This window comes from Papaver somniferum, chromosome 11, assembly GCF_003573695.1.
Source record: "Papaver somniferum cultivar HN1 chromosome 11, ASM357369v1, whole genome shotgun sequence".
Lineage (NCBI taxonomy): Eukaryota > Viridiplantae > Streptophyta > Magnoliopsida > Ranunculales > Papaveraceae > Papaver > Papaver somniferum.
This window is the reverse complement of record NC_039368.1, coordinates 27,750,081-27,767,499: the sequence shown is the minus strand read 5'-3', so window position 1 is coordinate 27,767,499 and position 17,419 is coordinate 27,750,081. Positions and strand designations below refer to the sequence as shown.

General features: G+C 37.5%; 1 protein-coding gene across 1 annotated transcript; it reads left to right on the top strand.

Annotated features, from left to right (window-relative positions):
• The first annotated feature begins 1,475 nt into the window (after nt 1–1,475).
• LOC113322140 (condensin complex subunit 1-like) lies at nt 1,476–9,385 on the top strand. The gene is made up of 15 exons (XM_026570167.1): nt 1,476–1,622; nt 1,743–2,071; nt 2,276–2,436; nt 2,528–3,716; nt 3,836–4,027; nt 4,865–5,494; nt 5,680–5,856; nt 5,932–5,999; nt 6,093–6,315; nt 6,391–6,490; nt 6,585–6,700; nt 6,773–6,830; nt 7,911–8,062; nt 8,142–8,346; nt 8,687–9,385. Exons 1-15 carry the CDS (start codon nt 1,490–1,492, stop codon nt 9,016–9,018), a joined length of 4,065 nt encoding a protein of 1,354 aa, XP_026425952.1. The 5' UTR covers nt 1,476–1,489; the 3' UTR covers nt 9,019–9,385.
• The last annotated feature ends 8,034 nt before the right edge of the window (nt 9,386–17,419 follow it).

The window sequence follows — 17,419 nt, the reverse complement described above, 5'->3', positions numbered from 1 at the left end:
ACGCCAAGGATATATGTCAGCTCTTTCTCGGACTGCAGGCGGTAGACCAACATAAACGACATTTAATTATGAAAATCCACCTCTCGTGATATAATAATCCTCAGACCGTTCATGATGCCCCGACGCATGACCTGGGACTAATGATGAAGCAACAACTATTCTTCTCGATTTTGAGAAAAATCTACACCTGTGTGAGGCAACGGTGTCGATTCATTTTTTCGATCTCTTTTCTTCTTTATACTATTCGCCGCTCTTCTCAATGTGTTCATATTGTATTCGAAATTTTTGATTTAGAAGAGTTTTAGAAGAAGGAAATGGCAGCGGTGTGACTGAAAATGAAATCAATAGAACGAATTTATAGTGTTGAAATTCGACCGTTGGAAATATAGGCGTTAGAGAGTCGACCGTTAGAGATTTTGTGTCTAACGTCCGCGTTTGGACACCGAACGCCCGCGTCAGGTCTTCGAACGCCCGAGTTTTGTCTTTCAGTGCCAGAGTCTGTCTTTGGGTTGCGCGACTGATGGTCCAACGCCCTACGCTTTATCATAGTGGAAAACCCAATTTGGCCATCCACGTGGCTCAACAAATGTCTGAGTTTGGCCATTGCCATAGGAATTGCTCTAAGTGTCATAGAAGATTAGGGCTGCACATGGGCGGGTATGGGCGGGTATAAGCTAAAACCAACCTCGCACCCACAGACTGCGGGTTTTTTTTTTCATAACCAACCCCGCACCCACAAACAGCGGGCGGGTTTTGTTACCCGCCCGCTACGGGTTGGGCGGGTATGGGTTTAAACGGGTTTAAACCCGCTTTATATTCAAGTATTTAGATTAACTTCTATTCTCCTTGATTAAGTGAGAAAAAAAAACCAAAACCCCCAAAATATTCATATCTAGGAAGTTCACAGATGAAGATTAAGTGTTGAATCTGTTGATTTTTCGATTGTTGTCGATTTCTGGTGAAGATTCGAAGTTGTTGTTGTCGATTTCTGGTGAAGATTTCTGGTAATTGTCGTTCGTAGGTGAAGAAGAAGAACTGAGGAGGAAGAAGAGGAGAGGCCGAACAGAGAGAAGAGTGTAGAAAGTGAATGAGGGTTATCAGTTATCCTATCTACTAGTATTAGGGTTTCATAATGGACGACTAGGATTAGTTTTATCTAATGGTATATAATCTGCGGGTTTTTTGGGCGGGTATGGGCGGGTATTAGCTTAAACCAACCTCGCACCCACAGACAGCGGTTTTTTTTTTCATAACCAACCCCGCACCCACAACGGGCGGATATGGATTAAAACCCACGGATTTAACGGGTACGGGTGGGTTTGGGTATCGTGGGTGGGTCTTGTGCAGCCCCATAGAAGATAATGAATTTGAGTTTAACAAACAACGCCTAGTGTACTTTTCACCTTCCCGCTCCTGATTTTGAAAACTTTATTTGAAGGCAAATCTGACATTTGACTGAACAATAGCCCCCCACCTCTCTCTCTCTCTCATGGCTCCATCTTTCATCTTTCCGTCAAATCTCCGCGACCTAGAAAAAGATCACGGCGAAGATCGATTCGTTGTTCAATCTCTTACCGATGTATCTTCCTTTCACACTTCACAGCTCGAGGATTTCGTCAAAGGTCAGTGAAATGCTTCTACAGAAACCCTAATATCTTTCTCTCTCTCTCTCCCTCTCCCTCTCTCTCTCTCTCTATAATTCTAATTTTGAATTTCAAATTTCATTTTTGTATGAAAAACAGAAGTGGCATTTGATTTATCCAACAAGGAATTGTTCTGCATAGAGGAACAAGAGGTGTTTGATAGAGTTTATTCACTCGTTAGGGATTTCCCTACACTCACTGCATCTTGTAAGGTTAATCTTGTTGAAGCCCTAAGGTCCAATCTCAGTGTCCTCATCCCAAGTATCGAATCTCTTTCAAGAGCTTCTAATGATGATGACGACAACACTTCAAACATTTCTGACCGGATTGCTTCGCATCGAAATGCTTTTAAAATATATACGTTTTCGCTTCTATCCATCGTTGTTGCCGAGGAGACTGCTAATCAGTCTACAGACAACATTTCCAAGGTAATTTATTTAGGTTTTATTTTTCTTTTTTTAGTTTATGCTTTCTACGGTTTGTTTGTTTAGTTTCCTAGCTGATTATTGCAATAAAAAATTGGGGTACTGGTATTTTCTAGTGTTGGAGTTATTTTATTCGCGATTTGTTGGGTACTGATTTTCAACATTCTCTTTTGTGTGTTGTTTTTGATCTTTTGCTTTGTGAATTAGGTAGGAGCAACAAACCGAAAGAAACATAGTGTAAAGTCATGGGATTGGGAACCTCAGAGGGGACGGATATTGACATTAATAGCTAATTCTCTTGAAATCAATCTGGGGTTACTCTTTGGATCTTCTGGTCCTGATGAAAATTATCTTTCTTATGTTGTGAAGTAAGTATTCCTTCAATTCCTTGTACTTATTCATATTTTCTTCTTTGTTTTGGTTGATTTCAAGTTAACCAGGAATTTTCCCCCCTTCCAGAAATGCATTCTCTTTGTTTGAAAAAGCAGTACTCCTGAAGGACTCTGACACAAAAGAGGCACTGTGCCGGATAATAGGCAGCTGTTCCACTAAATATCAGTATAAGGCACAGACATGTGCTTCAGTGTTGCATTTGATCCACAAATATGATTTCACTGTGGTCCACTTGGCTGATGCTGTTGCATCAATGGAGAAAAAATACGGAGATGGCAGCTTAGCAATCTCACTCATAAGAGAGATTGGACGGGCAAACTCAAAGGATTATGTGAGGGACACTGTTGGGGCGGAAAACATTGGACGATTTCTTGTTGAGCTTGCTGATCGTCTACCCAAGCTAGTATCTACAAATGTTGGAGTTTTGATTCCTCATTTTGGTGGAGAATCTTATAAGATAAGAAATGCACTGGTTGGGGTACTGGGGAAGTTGGTCTCCAAGGCATTTCAGGATGTCGAGGGTGATGTTAGTTCAAAGTCTGTTCGCTTGCGTAGCAAACAAGCCATGTTGGAGATCTTACTTGAACGGTGTCGAGATGTGACTGCATATACTCGGAGTCGGGTACTTCAGGTGTGGGGTGAGCTATGTGAAGAGCATGCCGTCTCTATTGGTTTATGGAATGAGGTTGCAGTGGTGGCTGCTGGGAGACTGGAGGATAAGACTGCAGTGGTGAGGAAATCTGCTTTGAATTTACTCATCGTGATGTTGCAGCATAACCCATTTGGCCCACAACTCAGAATTGCTTCTTTTGAAGCAACCTTGGAAAAGTACAAAGATAGATTATCTGATCAGGAAACGTCGGACCCTTCAGAGAGTGTCTTGGATGGGATACCATCTGATACCGATACCTGTGAAGCAGGCAATGATACTGATCATATAAACACTGATAAGATACCAGCAGATCAGCAAGATAGTGTAAGTGACAGCTGTTTACCTGATGGTGGAAAGGTTGATGAGCCTAAGGATAGTTCCATGCCAAATATAGGTAATTTGGAACACATCAGGGCCTTAGTTGCATCTCTCAAGGCTGGCCTAACATTCTCAAAGTGCATATCAGACACGATGCCGACACTTACACAGCTGATGGCTTCATCTTCTGCCACCGATGTTGAACACACCATTCTCTTGCTTATGAGGTGCAGACAGTTCCAAATTGACGGATCAGAGGCCTGTCTACGCAAGATGATGCCTCTGGTAATGAAACTGACGTTCACATTCTTTGTGACAGTATTAGATTTACTGAGGAAGTTCATTGTCTTTCAATGATCTTTTATTTTTATATGAATTTGAATTTTATCCTTGAATGCTTGCAGGTTTTTTCACAGGATAAGTCAATATATGAAGCTGTGGAAAGTGCATTCATCACCATTTATGTAAGAAAAAGCCCCGTGGAAACTGCTAAGAATTTGTTGTCTCTTGCCGTCGAATCAAGTATTGGTGATCTTGCAGCTCTGGAGTTTATAGTTTCTGCCTTGGTGTCTAAGGGTGAAATTTCGACGAGCACGGTGTGTTCCTTAGTCCACTTTAGTCATACTCTTGCCATTCCAACCCCTTCAGTATTAGATTTAGGTCTAACTGGCTACTTGACCCAAACAAAAGGTTAAGACCTTGTTTTACTGTCTTTAAGTATCAAAACCAAACAGTTAGGTTGTTTTCAGTATTGACATCATATCTTATGCGAAACGGAAAACGGAGTTGGGAATATTTTCTGACCTTGGGCGTAGGCTGCTGTTGTATTATGCTTTACTTCATATGTAGTTCCTTACATGATCATGTATCAGTAAAGCTTATCATTCCTGAGTGTTATGTCGAGAATGAAAGGTGCATACTTTGTGCCTTTTCCTGTCCTATATGTTGTCCTGAAGACTAACATGATGATAGTTGTATGTGTAGTGTTTTTAATGCCTTCCCTTATGTTCACGTGGGCCAAATGAACACTTTAGCTGTAGAAAAGAAAAGGCTCATTACTAACAAATGATGTGCATGGTTACTGCATCTGGCACTTAAGTTACTGTTTATGCAGCATATGCTCATTTCCCACTGTTGACCTCATTTCTCATATAAATACGAGAAGAAAGTGGTTTGCTATGAGATTGATGCTGAAGCTATAAGAGTAACAAAGAGGGTTTTGATCCTTATGAGTAACCAAAATTATAATCACTATCATTATTTCTTTGCAAGTTAAAAAGATTGGGAAGTGAATTAAATTTGGATTTTTGATCCGTACGAGTCAGCATCTTTTAATTGGTTTTATTTCAGCACATACCTTAATGAATATGACATTAAATTTTGATTTAAACTCTTTCATCTGTTGACATGAATCAAACTTGTTTGTCTTGCAGATATCTTCCTTGTGGGATTTCTTTAGCTTTAGTGTCAGCGCAGTCACAGCCGAGCAAAGCCGCGGAGCCCTATCAGTTCTTTGCATGGCAGCAAAATCTTCTGCTGGTGTTCTTGGTTCTCGTCTGCAGGACATTATTGATATTGGTTTTGGTCGTTGGGCGAAAGAGGACCCTTTGCTCGCCAGAACGGCATGTGTTGCCTTGCAAAGATTATCTAAAGAAGATAAGGAAAAGCTGATTGCTACAAGTGGCAGTAGAGTGTTTGGTATTCTGGAAAGTTTGGTCACTGGGTTGGGGCTACCGCAAAACATATGGTATGCTGCAGTAGATAAAGCCATTGCTGCTATATATGCTATTCATCCAGCACCAGAAACATTAGCTGCTCTGGTGGTGAAAAGATCGTTTAGTGCAGTGTTTCATTCTAATGGAGACGAGTTGCCAAATGGCACAAATATTCTTTCCACTGTGCAAGTAGACAAACTTGGTAGATTTTTATTTGTTGCAAGTCACGTAGCTTTAAATCAGCTAGTTTACATTGAATCTTGTGTTTTAAAGATTCGTAAACAAAAAACGAAGACAGAGAAGTCAAATACTGAGACTCAGAATGTCCAAGGTGATGAGTCCTCAAAGGTATGGAAAGGAACTTTAATCTTATTAAGTCGTTTGTACTGACTGATTACATTTGTGCTATTCCGTAAATCCACTTATCATCTATCGACCTCATTTTGATGTTTGAATGTTTCTTTTGCAAAAATTATATTATATTTTCATTGTAAATTTAACTGAACCATTTTTGTACCGAATGTATTGTGCAGGAGAATAATATAAACTCTGAATTAGGTCTTGCGGTTTCTGAAGATGCAATAATTGATGCACTCTCTGAAAGAGCAGAGAAAGAAATTGTTTCAGTCCATTGTGCTGAAAAGACCTTAATTGGACACTGTGCACCTTTTCTCTCAAGTCTTTGTAGAAATTATGTTTTGATGCAAAAGGTGATTGGCTTCATTTCTTTTTACCTTTTTTGTTGGTGTATTAGAACTGACTTGAATCAAATGTGCATTTTCTAGTATCCAGAATTGCAGGCTTCTGGAATGCTGGCACTTTGTCGGTTTATGATTATTGATGCAGATTTCTGGTAAGAATCTAATGTGGCATCTTGTTTGTTATACATAAAGAATAATAGAAAACAAAGTACTGATTTATGGTCTTTAACTGATTGACTGATCAGTGAAGAGAATCTTCAGCTTCTCTTCACAGTTGTGGAGGGCGCACCGTCAGAAACTGTTCGATCTAACTGCACAATTGCTCTGGGAGACTTGGCTGCTCGGTTCCCTAATCTCTTAGAGCCATGGACTGAGAAGATGTATGCTCGACTGCGAGATCCATCAATCTCGGTTCGGAAAAATGCAGTGTTGGTGCTTTCGCACTTGATATTGAATGATATGATGAAGGTTTGCTCAAAATCCTTTGTCCTTTGAATTTACTAACAGTGAGTGCATGCTAATTTAGAGACTGACTGTTGATAGGTGAAAGGTTATATAAATGAAATGGCTGTCTGTTTAGAAGATGAAGATGAGAGGATTTCAAGTCTTGCAAAGCTTTTCTTTCATGAATTATCTAAGAAAGGTAACTTTTGAGTATTTTATAATATGATAATGTTAATGTGATTTTACATTGCTATCCACGATATGCTTGTCTAAACTGGATGTCATAAATGCAGGGAGCAATCCAATTTATAATTTACTTCCGGATATTCTTGGAAGACTATCCAACCAAAATCTGAAGAAAGAGGTTTTCTACAACATTATGCAGTTCTTAATAGGCTCAATTAAGAAGGTATTCAAGTTTCAGTTGCTTTAATATACCAACCTTGTTTCCCCATATTGATACTCTGTGGATCTTTGTCAGGACAAACAAATGGAATCTCTTGTGGAAAAGCTTTGCAACAGGTTTAGCGGAGTCACAGGTATATCATATAGGTTCCTGTTCATACATTCTTTAGTCTGTATATATCTGGCTATTCTCTACTTTATGTTTTTCTTACAAAACTCATAAGCATAAAATAAATGCGATAACCTATCTGGTCTAAACCTTCAAATAGCCTTTTTAGTTCTTAAATTTCTTTCAACAGAAAATAATGTCACTTCAAAAGTTGAACATAATCCAAAATGTTTATTATCAATCTTAACCTAAACTTCCCCAACTGGTAAGTTACATAATTCACAGCTGTTTATTGTCTCCTTTATGAAATTTGGTAAGGTTGGAAAGACCCTATAAACCTTTGCAATAAGGGCACTCTCCTTTATGAAACCGGTAAGGTTGGAAAGGTCAGTTCAGGGACTTGAACGTACTACTGACCTCAAGTATTAAGTTTGGGGAAAGTTTGGAAAGGTCAGTTTAGGGACAAAGGTTGGAAAGGTCAGTTCAGGGACTTGAACTACTACTGACCTCAAGTATTAAGTTAGTTACTCATCTGGCCAACTGGGCCATTCCCACTTCCCAGTTGGATTTCAGCAGGTACTCATAAAAACTATGTGACGTGTTGTGTTTCTTGCACATATTGTGTTTGAACAATAGATATTCCCAAGTTAATGATTAGCATGTCTATGCAGCCTTTATAGATCTGACAAAACAAAGTACAATATAGCAAAATAGTGAAGTACAGAATTAGTGAGACAAGTAAATATGCAGCATACAGTTATGTCTGAGTTTTGGCTTTCTCTTGCCACCATGTGCAGCACCTTGTTCCACTGTCTGATACCAACATACGTACTTGTAGCATTGTTATGTATCTGCAAACTCTACTTCTGTCATCCTTCTTACACCAATTTCTGCATGTTTCTGTCCTGGATTTGAGATTGCCGAGGAAAGAATTCTATAGCTACTCATTCTTTCTGATCATCTAGAGTGCCATCTTCTCATACATTAATCGTCTTTGTGAATTAAGCTCAGTTAATTCTAATCTGATCAAGCTTCTCTGCCCAATTTCTTCTTCTATTCATATTGACCGAGTTATATATCCTATTTGTGTATAATTTGGTTGCAGATAAGAAACAGTGGGAATATATTGCCTACTGCCTTTCACAGCTAACATTCACCGAAAAGGGGATGAAAAAACTTATGGAATCCTTTAAAAACTATGAACATGTTCTATCTGAGGATTCTGTTATGGAAAGTTTCCGGAGCATAATCAGCAAGGTAATGCATATAACTACTTTTCTTAAGACAAGCATGGTTTAATAAAACGATATCTTCAATATTTTATTATCTAAATCAGGGTAAAAAGTTCGCCAAGCCTGAGCTTAAAGCTTGTGTTGAGGAGTTTGAAGAGAAATTGGATAAGTATCATATGGAGAAGAAGGAGCAAGAGCTAACTGCCAGAAATGCCCTGATGCATCAACAAAAGTTAAATAGTTTGGAAGAGCTTGTGGTAGGAAAGGATCAAAAGGGACAAGAAGATTCAGATACCGATGCTGCTGAAGGTAGGTTTGGACTCATTCTGTTCAATATCAATTTGCTGCAGTTTTTTATGGAACTCCCGTTACGCCTCACCGTTAAGTCCTTTGACATCCACTTGACAAATTAAGTATCCGCTATTCAAATTCATCTTGATCCACTGGGCACGTACATTGCAAGTGTGTTTTACGCTTGAGTATAATTCCACGTGTACTTATTGTACCGTATAGATATTTTGCATTGTGCCAGTTGCAAGGCACTTCACTATCTCATCCTTGATTTGCATACTCTTATTTGGTTTCTAATTTTACCTTGTGCTGGTACTGGAATGATGTGGTTTAATCTTTTATGTTGGGAATGGAACAGCTGGTGAGGTGATTGACCCTTCAAATGAGTTGGATGACGAATTAGAAGGCTCAGAAGAGGTTGAAGATCAGATAGACGAAGCCACGGAAGAAGTTGAAGGTGATATTGAAGCTACAGAAGAAGTGGAAGAAGGCACCACAGAAGAAGATGAAGGCGACGTAGTAGCTACAGAAGAAGTGGGGGCTACTACAAAAGCGGTAACGAAAGAATTTGAAGGTGACTTAGAAGAAGTAGAAGAGGAAAGAGATGATGCCACAGAAGACACCTTGAGTGAGACAAATATGTCCACAGAAATGGATGAGGATAGCGAAGATGAAGATGAAGAAGCTTAAGCACCAAAAAGTTCTTGCACAGGTATAATTCTCTCTCACGCTGTTGGTCTATTAAACTTCACATTGTTGGTCAGATTTTTTTATTTTAAAAAAGGGAAAGAAAACTTTTTCCCTGAAAGCATTAATTTGGTCAAATCACAGGTTGACTTTTGGTTAAGCTGTTTCCTTTTTTCTTTTTAGCGCTGGTGTATTGTAATTACAGTTCTCATTTTCCAGCATTCCATGTAAGAAAGGAAGTAAGGGAACTCGCTTTCTTCCGTGATAGGTGTTTGTATGGTGTTGTAAGTCTCGATCAGTATATTTGTAATGTGAATTTTTCTGGAGTTCAGGTTATGCACTTCTTTTTAAGCTATTTCAGAAGCTTAAGCACTCCATGATATATGAAAATAAAATACATGGTTTCCAACTCTCACAAAAACAATGCTAGGCTTGAAACCCGGCTGTATAAAACATGATTTATATGGGCTGATAGATACCAGTCCATCGATCCAATAGTTAGAAACGCCAGGATCTTTTTTGTTCTATATGGAATGATATCAGCCCTTAGAGCAAGGGATATGGGGGTTGAGAGTCTATTTCAAAATGAAAGACTTGATTAAATTAGGTCATCCTATGGATAGAATAAAACACCTTTTCATCCAAAACTCTATCACACTCTCTTTCAATCGAAGGAGTCCCAGGAAGTGTTCCCTACACGGCTAATCATTTGTCGTCTGAAATAATCAATAGAAATATGACAAATTATTTGCCGCATATGAGTAAAATTGAAACAGCAGGCAAACTGTTTGTCGTTTAAATTTGTTTCTCCAAAAACGGCTATTGAAATGTTGTGTAAATATATTTGCATTTAATACGGCTAAATGTCCGTTGTTTAGGTATAGAATTCAAAAGCTTAATAGAGCCGTTGAGATACATTCTCAACGTCTCTATATTTTCAAAAAAAATTTGAACCGTTGAACTTCTAATCGTTGGTTTTCAAATGGTTTCAAACATCTATATATATGTCTTCTCTCTGTACCTCCTATGCATTTCAATCCTGTTTCTTCTCTACTACTCTTCATCCTAATTTTCTTTCTTTACTACATCATGTCTTCTTCAAAACCAAAATCAAGAAAACCTAGAAAGCAACAAGTGAATTTCACTACAAAAGAAGATGTCGCACTTTGTGAAGCACATATCGCAATCACGGGAGATGGTTCAGGGTTGGGGTTGGGGGGGGGGGATTTTATAGCGAAATTCATCTATTAATATTTACATGATATCTCATTTCATGTTTAAAATAATGCAGGTAGCGCTGGTGTATTTTAATTACAGTTCTCATTTTCCAGCATTCCATGTAAGAAAGGAAGTAAGGGAACTCGCTTTCTTCCGCGATAGGTGTTTGTGTGGTGTTGTAAGTCTCGATCAGTATATTTGTAATGTGAATTTTTCTGGAGTTCAGGTTATGCACTTCTTTTTAAGCTATTTCAGAAACTTAAGTACTCCATGATATATGAAAATAAAATAAATGGTTTCCAATTCTCACAAAAACAATGCTAGGCTTGAAACCCGGCTGTATAAAACATGATTTATATGAGCTGATAGATACCAGTCCATCGACCCAATAGTTAGAATCGCCAGGATCTTTTTTATTCTATATGGACTGGTATCAGCTCTTAGAGCAAGGGCTATGGGGGTTGAGAGTCTCTTTCAAAATGAAAGACTTGATTAAATTAGGTCATCCTATGGATAGAGTGAAACACCCTTTCATCCAAAACTCTATCACACTCTCGTTCAATCGAAGGAGTCCCTGGAAGTGTTCCCTACACGGCTAATCATTTGCCGTCTGAAATAATCAATAGAAATACGGCAAACTGTTTGCCGCATATGAGTAAAATTGAAACAGCAGGCAAACTGTTTGTCGTTTAGATTTGTTTCTCCAAAAACGTCTATTGAAATGCCGTGTAAATATATTTGCATTTAATACGGCTAAATGTCCGCTGTTTAGGTATAGAATTCAAAAGCTTAATAGAGCCGTTGCGAGACATTCTCAACGTCTCTATATTTTCAAAAAAAATTTGAACCGTTGAACTTCTAATCGTTGGTTTTCAAATGGTTTCAAACATCTATATATATGTCTTCTCTTTGTACCTCCTATGCATTTCAATCCTGTTTCTTCTCTACTACTCTTCATCCTAATTTTCTTTCTTTACTACATCATGTCTTCTTCAAAACCAAAATCAAGAAAACCTAGAAAGCAACAAGTGAATTTCACTACAAAAGAAGATATCGCACTTTGTGAAGCAAATATCGCAATCATGGGAGATGGTTCAGGGTTGGGGTTGGGGGGAGGAGGGGGGGATTTTTATAGCGGAATTCATCTATTAATATTTACATGATATCTCATTTCATGTTTAAAATAATGCAGGTAGCACTGGTGTATTTTAATTACAGTTCTCATTTTCCAGCATTCCATGTAAGAAAGGAAGTAAGGGAACTCGCTTTCTTCCGTGATAGGTGTTTGTGTGGTGTTGTAAGTCTCGATCAGTATATTTGTAATGTGAATTTTTCTGGAGTTCAGGTTATGCACTTCTTTTTAAGCTATTTCAGAAGCTTAAGTACTCCATGATATATGAAAATTAAATAAATGGTTTCCAATTCTCACAAAAACAATGCTAGGCTTGAAACCCGGCTGTATAAAACATGATTTATATGAACTGATAGATACCAGTCCATCGATCCAATAGTTAGAATCGCCAGGATCTTTTTTGTTCTATATGGACTGGTATCAGCTCTTAGAGCAAGGGCTATGGGGGTTGAGAGTCTCTTTCAAAATGAAAGACTTGATTAAATTAGGTCATCCTATGGATAGAGTGAAACACCCTTTCATCCAAAACTCTATCACACTCTCGTTCAATCGAAGGAATCCCTGGAAGTGTTCCCTACACGGCTAATCATTTGCCGTCTGAAATAATCAATAGAAATACGACAAACTGTTTGCCGCATATGAGTAAAATTGAAACAGCGGGCAAACTGTTTGTCGTTTAAATTTGTTTCTCCAAAAACGGCTATTGAAATGCCGTGTAATTATATTTGCATTTAATACGTCTAAATGTCCGCTGTTTAGGTATAGAATTCAAAAGCTTAATAGAGTCGTTGTGAGACATTCTCAACGTCTCTATATTTTCAAAAAAAAATTGAACCGTTGAACTTCTAATCATTGGTTTTCAAATGGTTTCAAACATCTATATATATGCCTTCTCTCTGTACCTCCTATGCATTTCAATCCTGTTTCTTCTCTACTACTCTTCATCCTAATTTTCTTTCTTTACTACATCATGTCTTCTTCAAAACCAAAATAAAGAAAACCTAGAAAGCAACAAGTTAATTTCACTACAAAAGAAGATGTCGCACTTTGTGAAGCACATATCGCAATCACGGGTGATGGTTCAGGGTTCGGGGGGGGGGATTTTATAGCGAAATTCATCTATTAATATTTACATGATATTTCATTTCATGTTTAAAGTAATGCAGGTAGCGCTGGTGTATTTTAATTACAATTCTCATTTTCTAGCATTCCATGTAAGAAAGGAAGTAAGGGAACTCGCTTTCTTCCGCGATAGGTGTTTGTGTGGTGTTGTAAGTCTCGATCAGTATATTTGTAATGTGAATTTTTCTGGAGTTCAGGTTATGCACTTCTTTTTAAGCTATTTCAGAAACTTAAGTACTCCATGATATATGAAAATAAAATAAATGGTTTCCAATTCTCACAAAAACAATGCTAGGCTTGAAACCCGGCTGTATAAAACATGATTTATATGAACTGATAGATACCAGTCCATCGATCCAATAGTTAGAATCGCCAGGATCTTTTTTGTTCTATATGGACTGGTATCAGCTCTTAGAGCAAGGGCTATGGGGGTTGAGAGTCTCTTTCAAAATGAAAGACTTGATTAAATTAGGTCATCCTATGGATAGAGTGAAACACCCTTTCATCCAAAACTCTATCACACTCTCGTTCAATCGAAGGAATCCCTGGAAGTGTTCCCTACACGGCTAATCATTTGCCGTCTGAAATAATCAATAGAAATACGACAAACTGTTTGCCGCATATGAGTAAAATTGAAACAGCAGGCAAACTGTTTGTCGTTTAAATTTGTTTCTCCAAAAACGGCTATTGAAATGCCGTGTAATTATATTGCATTTAATACGTCTAAATGTCCGTTTTTAGGTATAGAATTCAAAAGCTTAATAGAGTCGTTGTGAGACATTCTCAACGTCTCTATATTTTCAAAAAAAAATTGAACCGTTGAACTTCTAATCATTGGTTTTCAAATGGTTTCAAACATCTATATATGCCTTCTCTCTGTACCTCCTATGCATTTCAATCCTGTTTCTTCTCTACTACTCTCTTCATCCTAATTTTCTTTCTTTACTACATCATGTCTTCTTCAAAACCAAAATCAAGAAAACCTAGAAAGCAACAAGTTAATTTCACTACAAAAGAAGATGTCGCACTTTGTGAAGCACATATCGCAATCACGGGTGATGGTTCAGGGTTCGGGGGGGGGGATTTTATAGCGAAATTCATCTATTAATATTTACATGATATTTCATTTCATGTTTAAAGTAATGCAGGTAGCGCTGGTGTATTTTAATTACAATTCTCATTTTCCAGCATTCCATGTAAGAAAGGAAGTAAGGGAACTCGCTTTCTTCCGCGATAGGTGTTTGTGTGGTGTTGTAAGTCTCGATCAGTATATTTGTAATGTGAATTTTTCTGGAGTTCAGGTTATGCACTTCTTTTTAAGCTATTTCAAAAGCTTAAGCACTCCATGATATATGAAAATAAAATACACGGTTTCCAACTCTCACAAAAACAATGCTAGGCTTGAAACCCGCTGTATAAAACATGATTTATATGGGCTGATAGATACCAGTCTATCGATCCAATAGTTAGAATCTCCAGGATCTTTTAAGTTCTATATGGACTGGTATCAGCCTTTAGAGCAAGGGCTATGTGGGTTGAGAGTCTATTTCAAAATGAAAGACTTGATTAAATTAGGTCATCATATGGATAGAGTGAAACACCCTTTCATCCAAAACTCTATCACACTCTCGTTCAATCGAAGAAGTCTCTGGAAGTGTTCCCTACACGGCTAATCATTTGACGTCTGAAATAATCAATAGAAATACGGAAAACTGTTTTCCGCATATGAGTAAAATTGAAACAGCAGGCAAACTGTTTGTCATTTAAATTTGTTTCTCCAAAAACGGTTATTGAAATGCCGTGTAAATATATTTGCATTTAATATGGATAAATGTCTGCTGTTTAGGTATAGAATTCAAAAGCTTAATAGATGCGTTGCGAGACATTCTCAACGTCTCTATATTTTCAAAAAAAAAATTGAACCGTTGAACTTCTAGTCGTTGGTTTTCAAATTGTTTCAAACATCTATATATATTCCATCTCTATGTACCTCCCATGCATTTCAATCCTGTTTCTTCTCTATTATTCTTCATCCTAATTTTCTTTCTTTACTACATCATGTCTTCTTCAAAACCAAAATCAAGAAAACCTAGAAAGCAACAAGTGAATTTCACTACAAAAAAAAAGATGTCGCACTTTGTGAAGCACATATCGCAATCACGGGAGATGGTTCAGGGTTCGGGGGGGTTAGGGAGAATTTTATAGCGAAATTCATCTATTAATATTTACATGATATCTCATTTCATGTTTAAAATAATGCAGGTAGCGTTGGTGTATTGTAATTACAGTTCTCATTTTCCAGCATTCCAAGTAAGAAAGGAAGTAAGGGAACTCGCTTTCTTCCGCGATAGGTGTTTGTGTGGTGTTGTAAGTCTCGATCAGTACATTTGTAATGTGAATTTTTCTGGAGTTCAGGTTATGTACTTCTTTTTAAGCTATTTCAGAAGCTTAAGCACTCCATGATATATGAAAATAAAATACATGGTTTCCAACTCTCACAAAAACAATGCTAGGCTTGAAACCCGGCTGTATAAAACATGATTTATATGGGCTGATAGATACCAGTCCATCGATCCAATAGTTAGAAACGCCAGGATCTTTTTTGTTCTATATGGAATGATATCATCCCTTAGAGCAAGGGATATGGGGGTTGAGAGTCTATTTCAAAATGAAAGACTTGATTAAATTAGGTCATCCTATGGATAGAATAAAACACCTTTTCATCCAAAACTCTATCACACTCTCTTTCAATCGAAGGAGTCCCAGGAAGTGTTCCCTACACGGCTAATCATTTGTCGTCTGAAATAATCAATAGAAATACGACAAACTATTTGCCGCATATGAGTAAAATTGAAACAGCAGGAAAACTGTTTGTCGTTTAAATTTGTTTCTCCAAAAACGGCTATTGAAATGCCGTGTAAATATATTTGCATTTAATACGGCTAAATGTCTGTTGTTTAGGTACAGAATTCAAAAGCTTAATAGATCCGTTGCGAGACATTCTTAACGTCTCTATATTTAAAAAAAAAATTGAACCGTTGAACTTCTAGCCGTTGATTTTCAAATGGTTTCAAACATCTATATATATGCCTTCTCTCTGTACCTCCTATGCATTTCAATCCCGTTTCTTCTCTACTACTCTTCATTCTAATTTTCTTTCTTTACTACATCATGTCTTCTTCAAAACCAAAATCAAGAAAACCTAGAAAGCAACAAGTGAATTTCACTACAAAAGAAGATGTCGCACTTTGTGAAGCACATATCGCAATCACGGGAGATGGTTCAGGGTTCGGGGGGTTAGGGAGAACTTTATAGCGAAATTAATCTATTAATATTTACATGATATCTCATTTCATGTTTAAAATAATGCAGGTAGCGCTGGTGTATTGTAATTACAGTTCTCATTTTCCAGCATTCCATGTAAGAAAGGAAGTAAGGGAACTCGCTTTCTTCCGCGATAGGTGTTTGTGTGGTGTTGTAAGTCTCGATCAGTACATTTGTAATGTGAATTTTTCTGGAGTTCAGGTTATGCACTTCTTTTTAAGCTATTTCAGAAGCTTAAGCACTCCATGATATATGAAAATAAAATACATGGTTTCCAACTCTCACAAAAACAATGCTAGGCTTGAAACCCGGCTGTATAAAACATGATTTATATGGGTTGATAGATACCAGTCCATCGATCCAATAATTAGAATTTCCAGGATCTTTTTTGTTCTATATGGACTGGTATCAGCCCTTAGAGCAAGGGCTATGGGGGTCGAGAGTCTCTTTTAAAATGAAAGACTTGATTAAATTAGGTCATCATATGGATAAAGTGAAACACCCTTTCATCCAAAACTCTATCACACTCTCGTTCAATCGAAGGAGTCCCTAGAAGTGTTCCCTACACGGCTAATCATTTGCCGTCTGAAATAATCAATAGAAATACAGCAAACTGTTTGCCGCATATGAGTAAAATTGAAACAGCAGGCAAACTGTTTGTCGTTTAAATTTGTTTCTCCAAAAACGGCTATTCAAGTGCCATGTAAATATATTTGCATTTAATACGGCTAAATGTCTGTTGTTAAGGTATATAATTCAAAAGCTTAATAGAGCCGTTGCAAAACATTCTCAACGTCTCTATATTTTCAAAAAAAAATTTGAACCGTTGAACTTCTAGCCGTTGGTTTTCAAATGGTTTCAAACATCTATATATATGCATTCTCTTTGTACCTCATATGCATTTCAATCCTGTTTCTTCTCTACTACTCTTCATCCTAATTTTCTTTCTTTACTACATCATGTCTTCTTCAAAACCAAAATCAAGAAAACCTAGAAAGCAACAAGTGAATTTCACTATAAAAGAAGATGTCGCACTTTGTGAAGCACATATCGCAATCACGGGAGATGGTTCAGGGTTCGGGGGGTTAGGGAGAATTTTATAGGGAAATTCATCTATTAATATTACATGATATCTCATTTCATGTTTAAAATAATGCAGGTAGCGCTGGTGTATTGTAATTACAGTTCTCATTTTCCAGCATTCCATGTAAGAAAGGAAGTAAGGGAACTCGCTTTCTTCCTTGATAGGTGTTTGTGTGGTGTTGTAAGTCTTGATCAATATATTTGTAATGTGAATTTTTCTGGAGCTCGGGTTATGCAATTCTTTTTAAGCTATTTCAAAAGCTTAAGCACTCCATGATATATGAAAATAAAATACATGGTTTTCAATTCTCACAAAAACAATGCTAGGCTTGAAACCCGGCTGTATAAACACATGATTTATACGGGCTGATAGATACCAGTCCATCGATCCAATAGTTAAAATCTCCGGGATATTTTTTGTTCTATATGGACTGGTATCAGCCCTTAGAGCAAGGGCTATGGAGGTTGAGAGTCTCTTTCAAAATGAATGACTTGATTAAATTAGGTCATCCTATGGATAGAGTG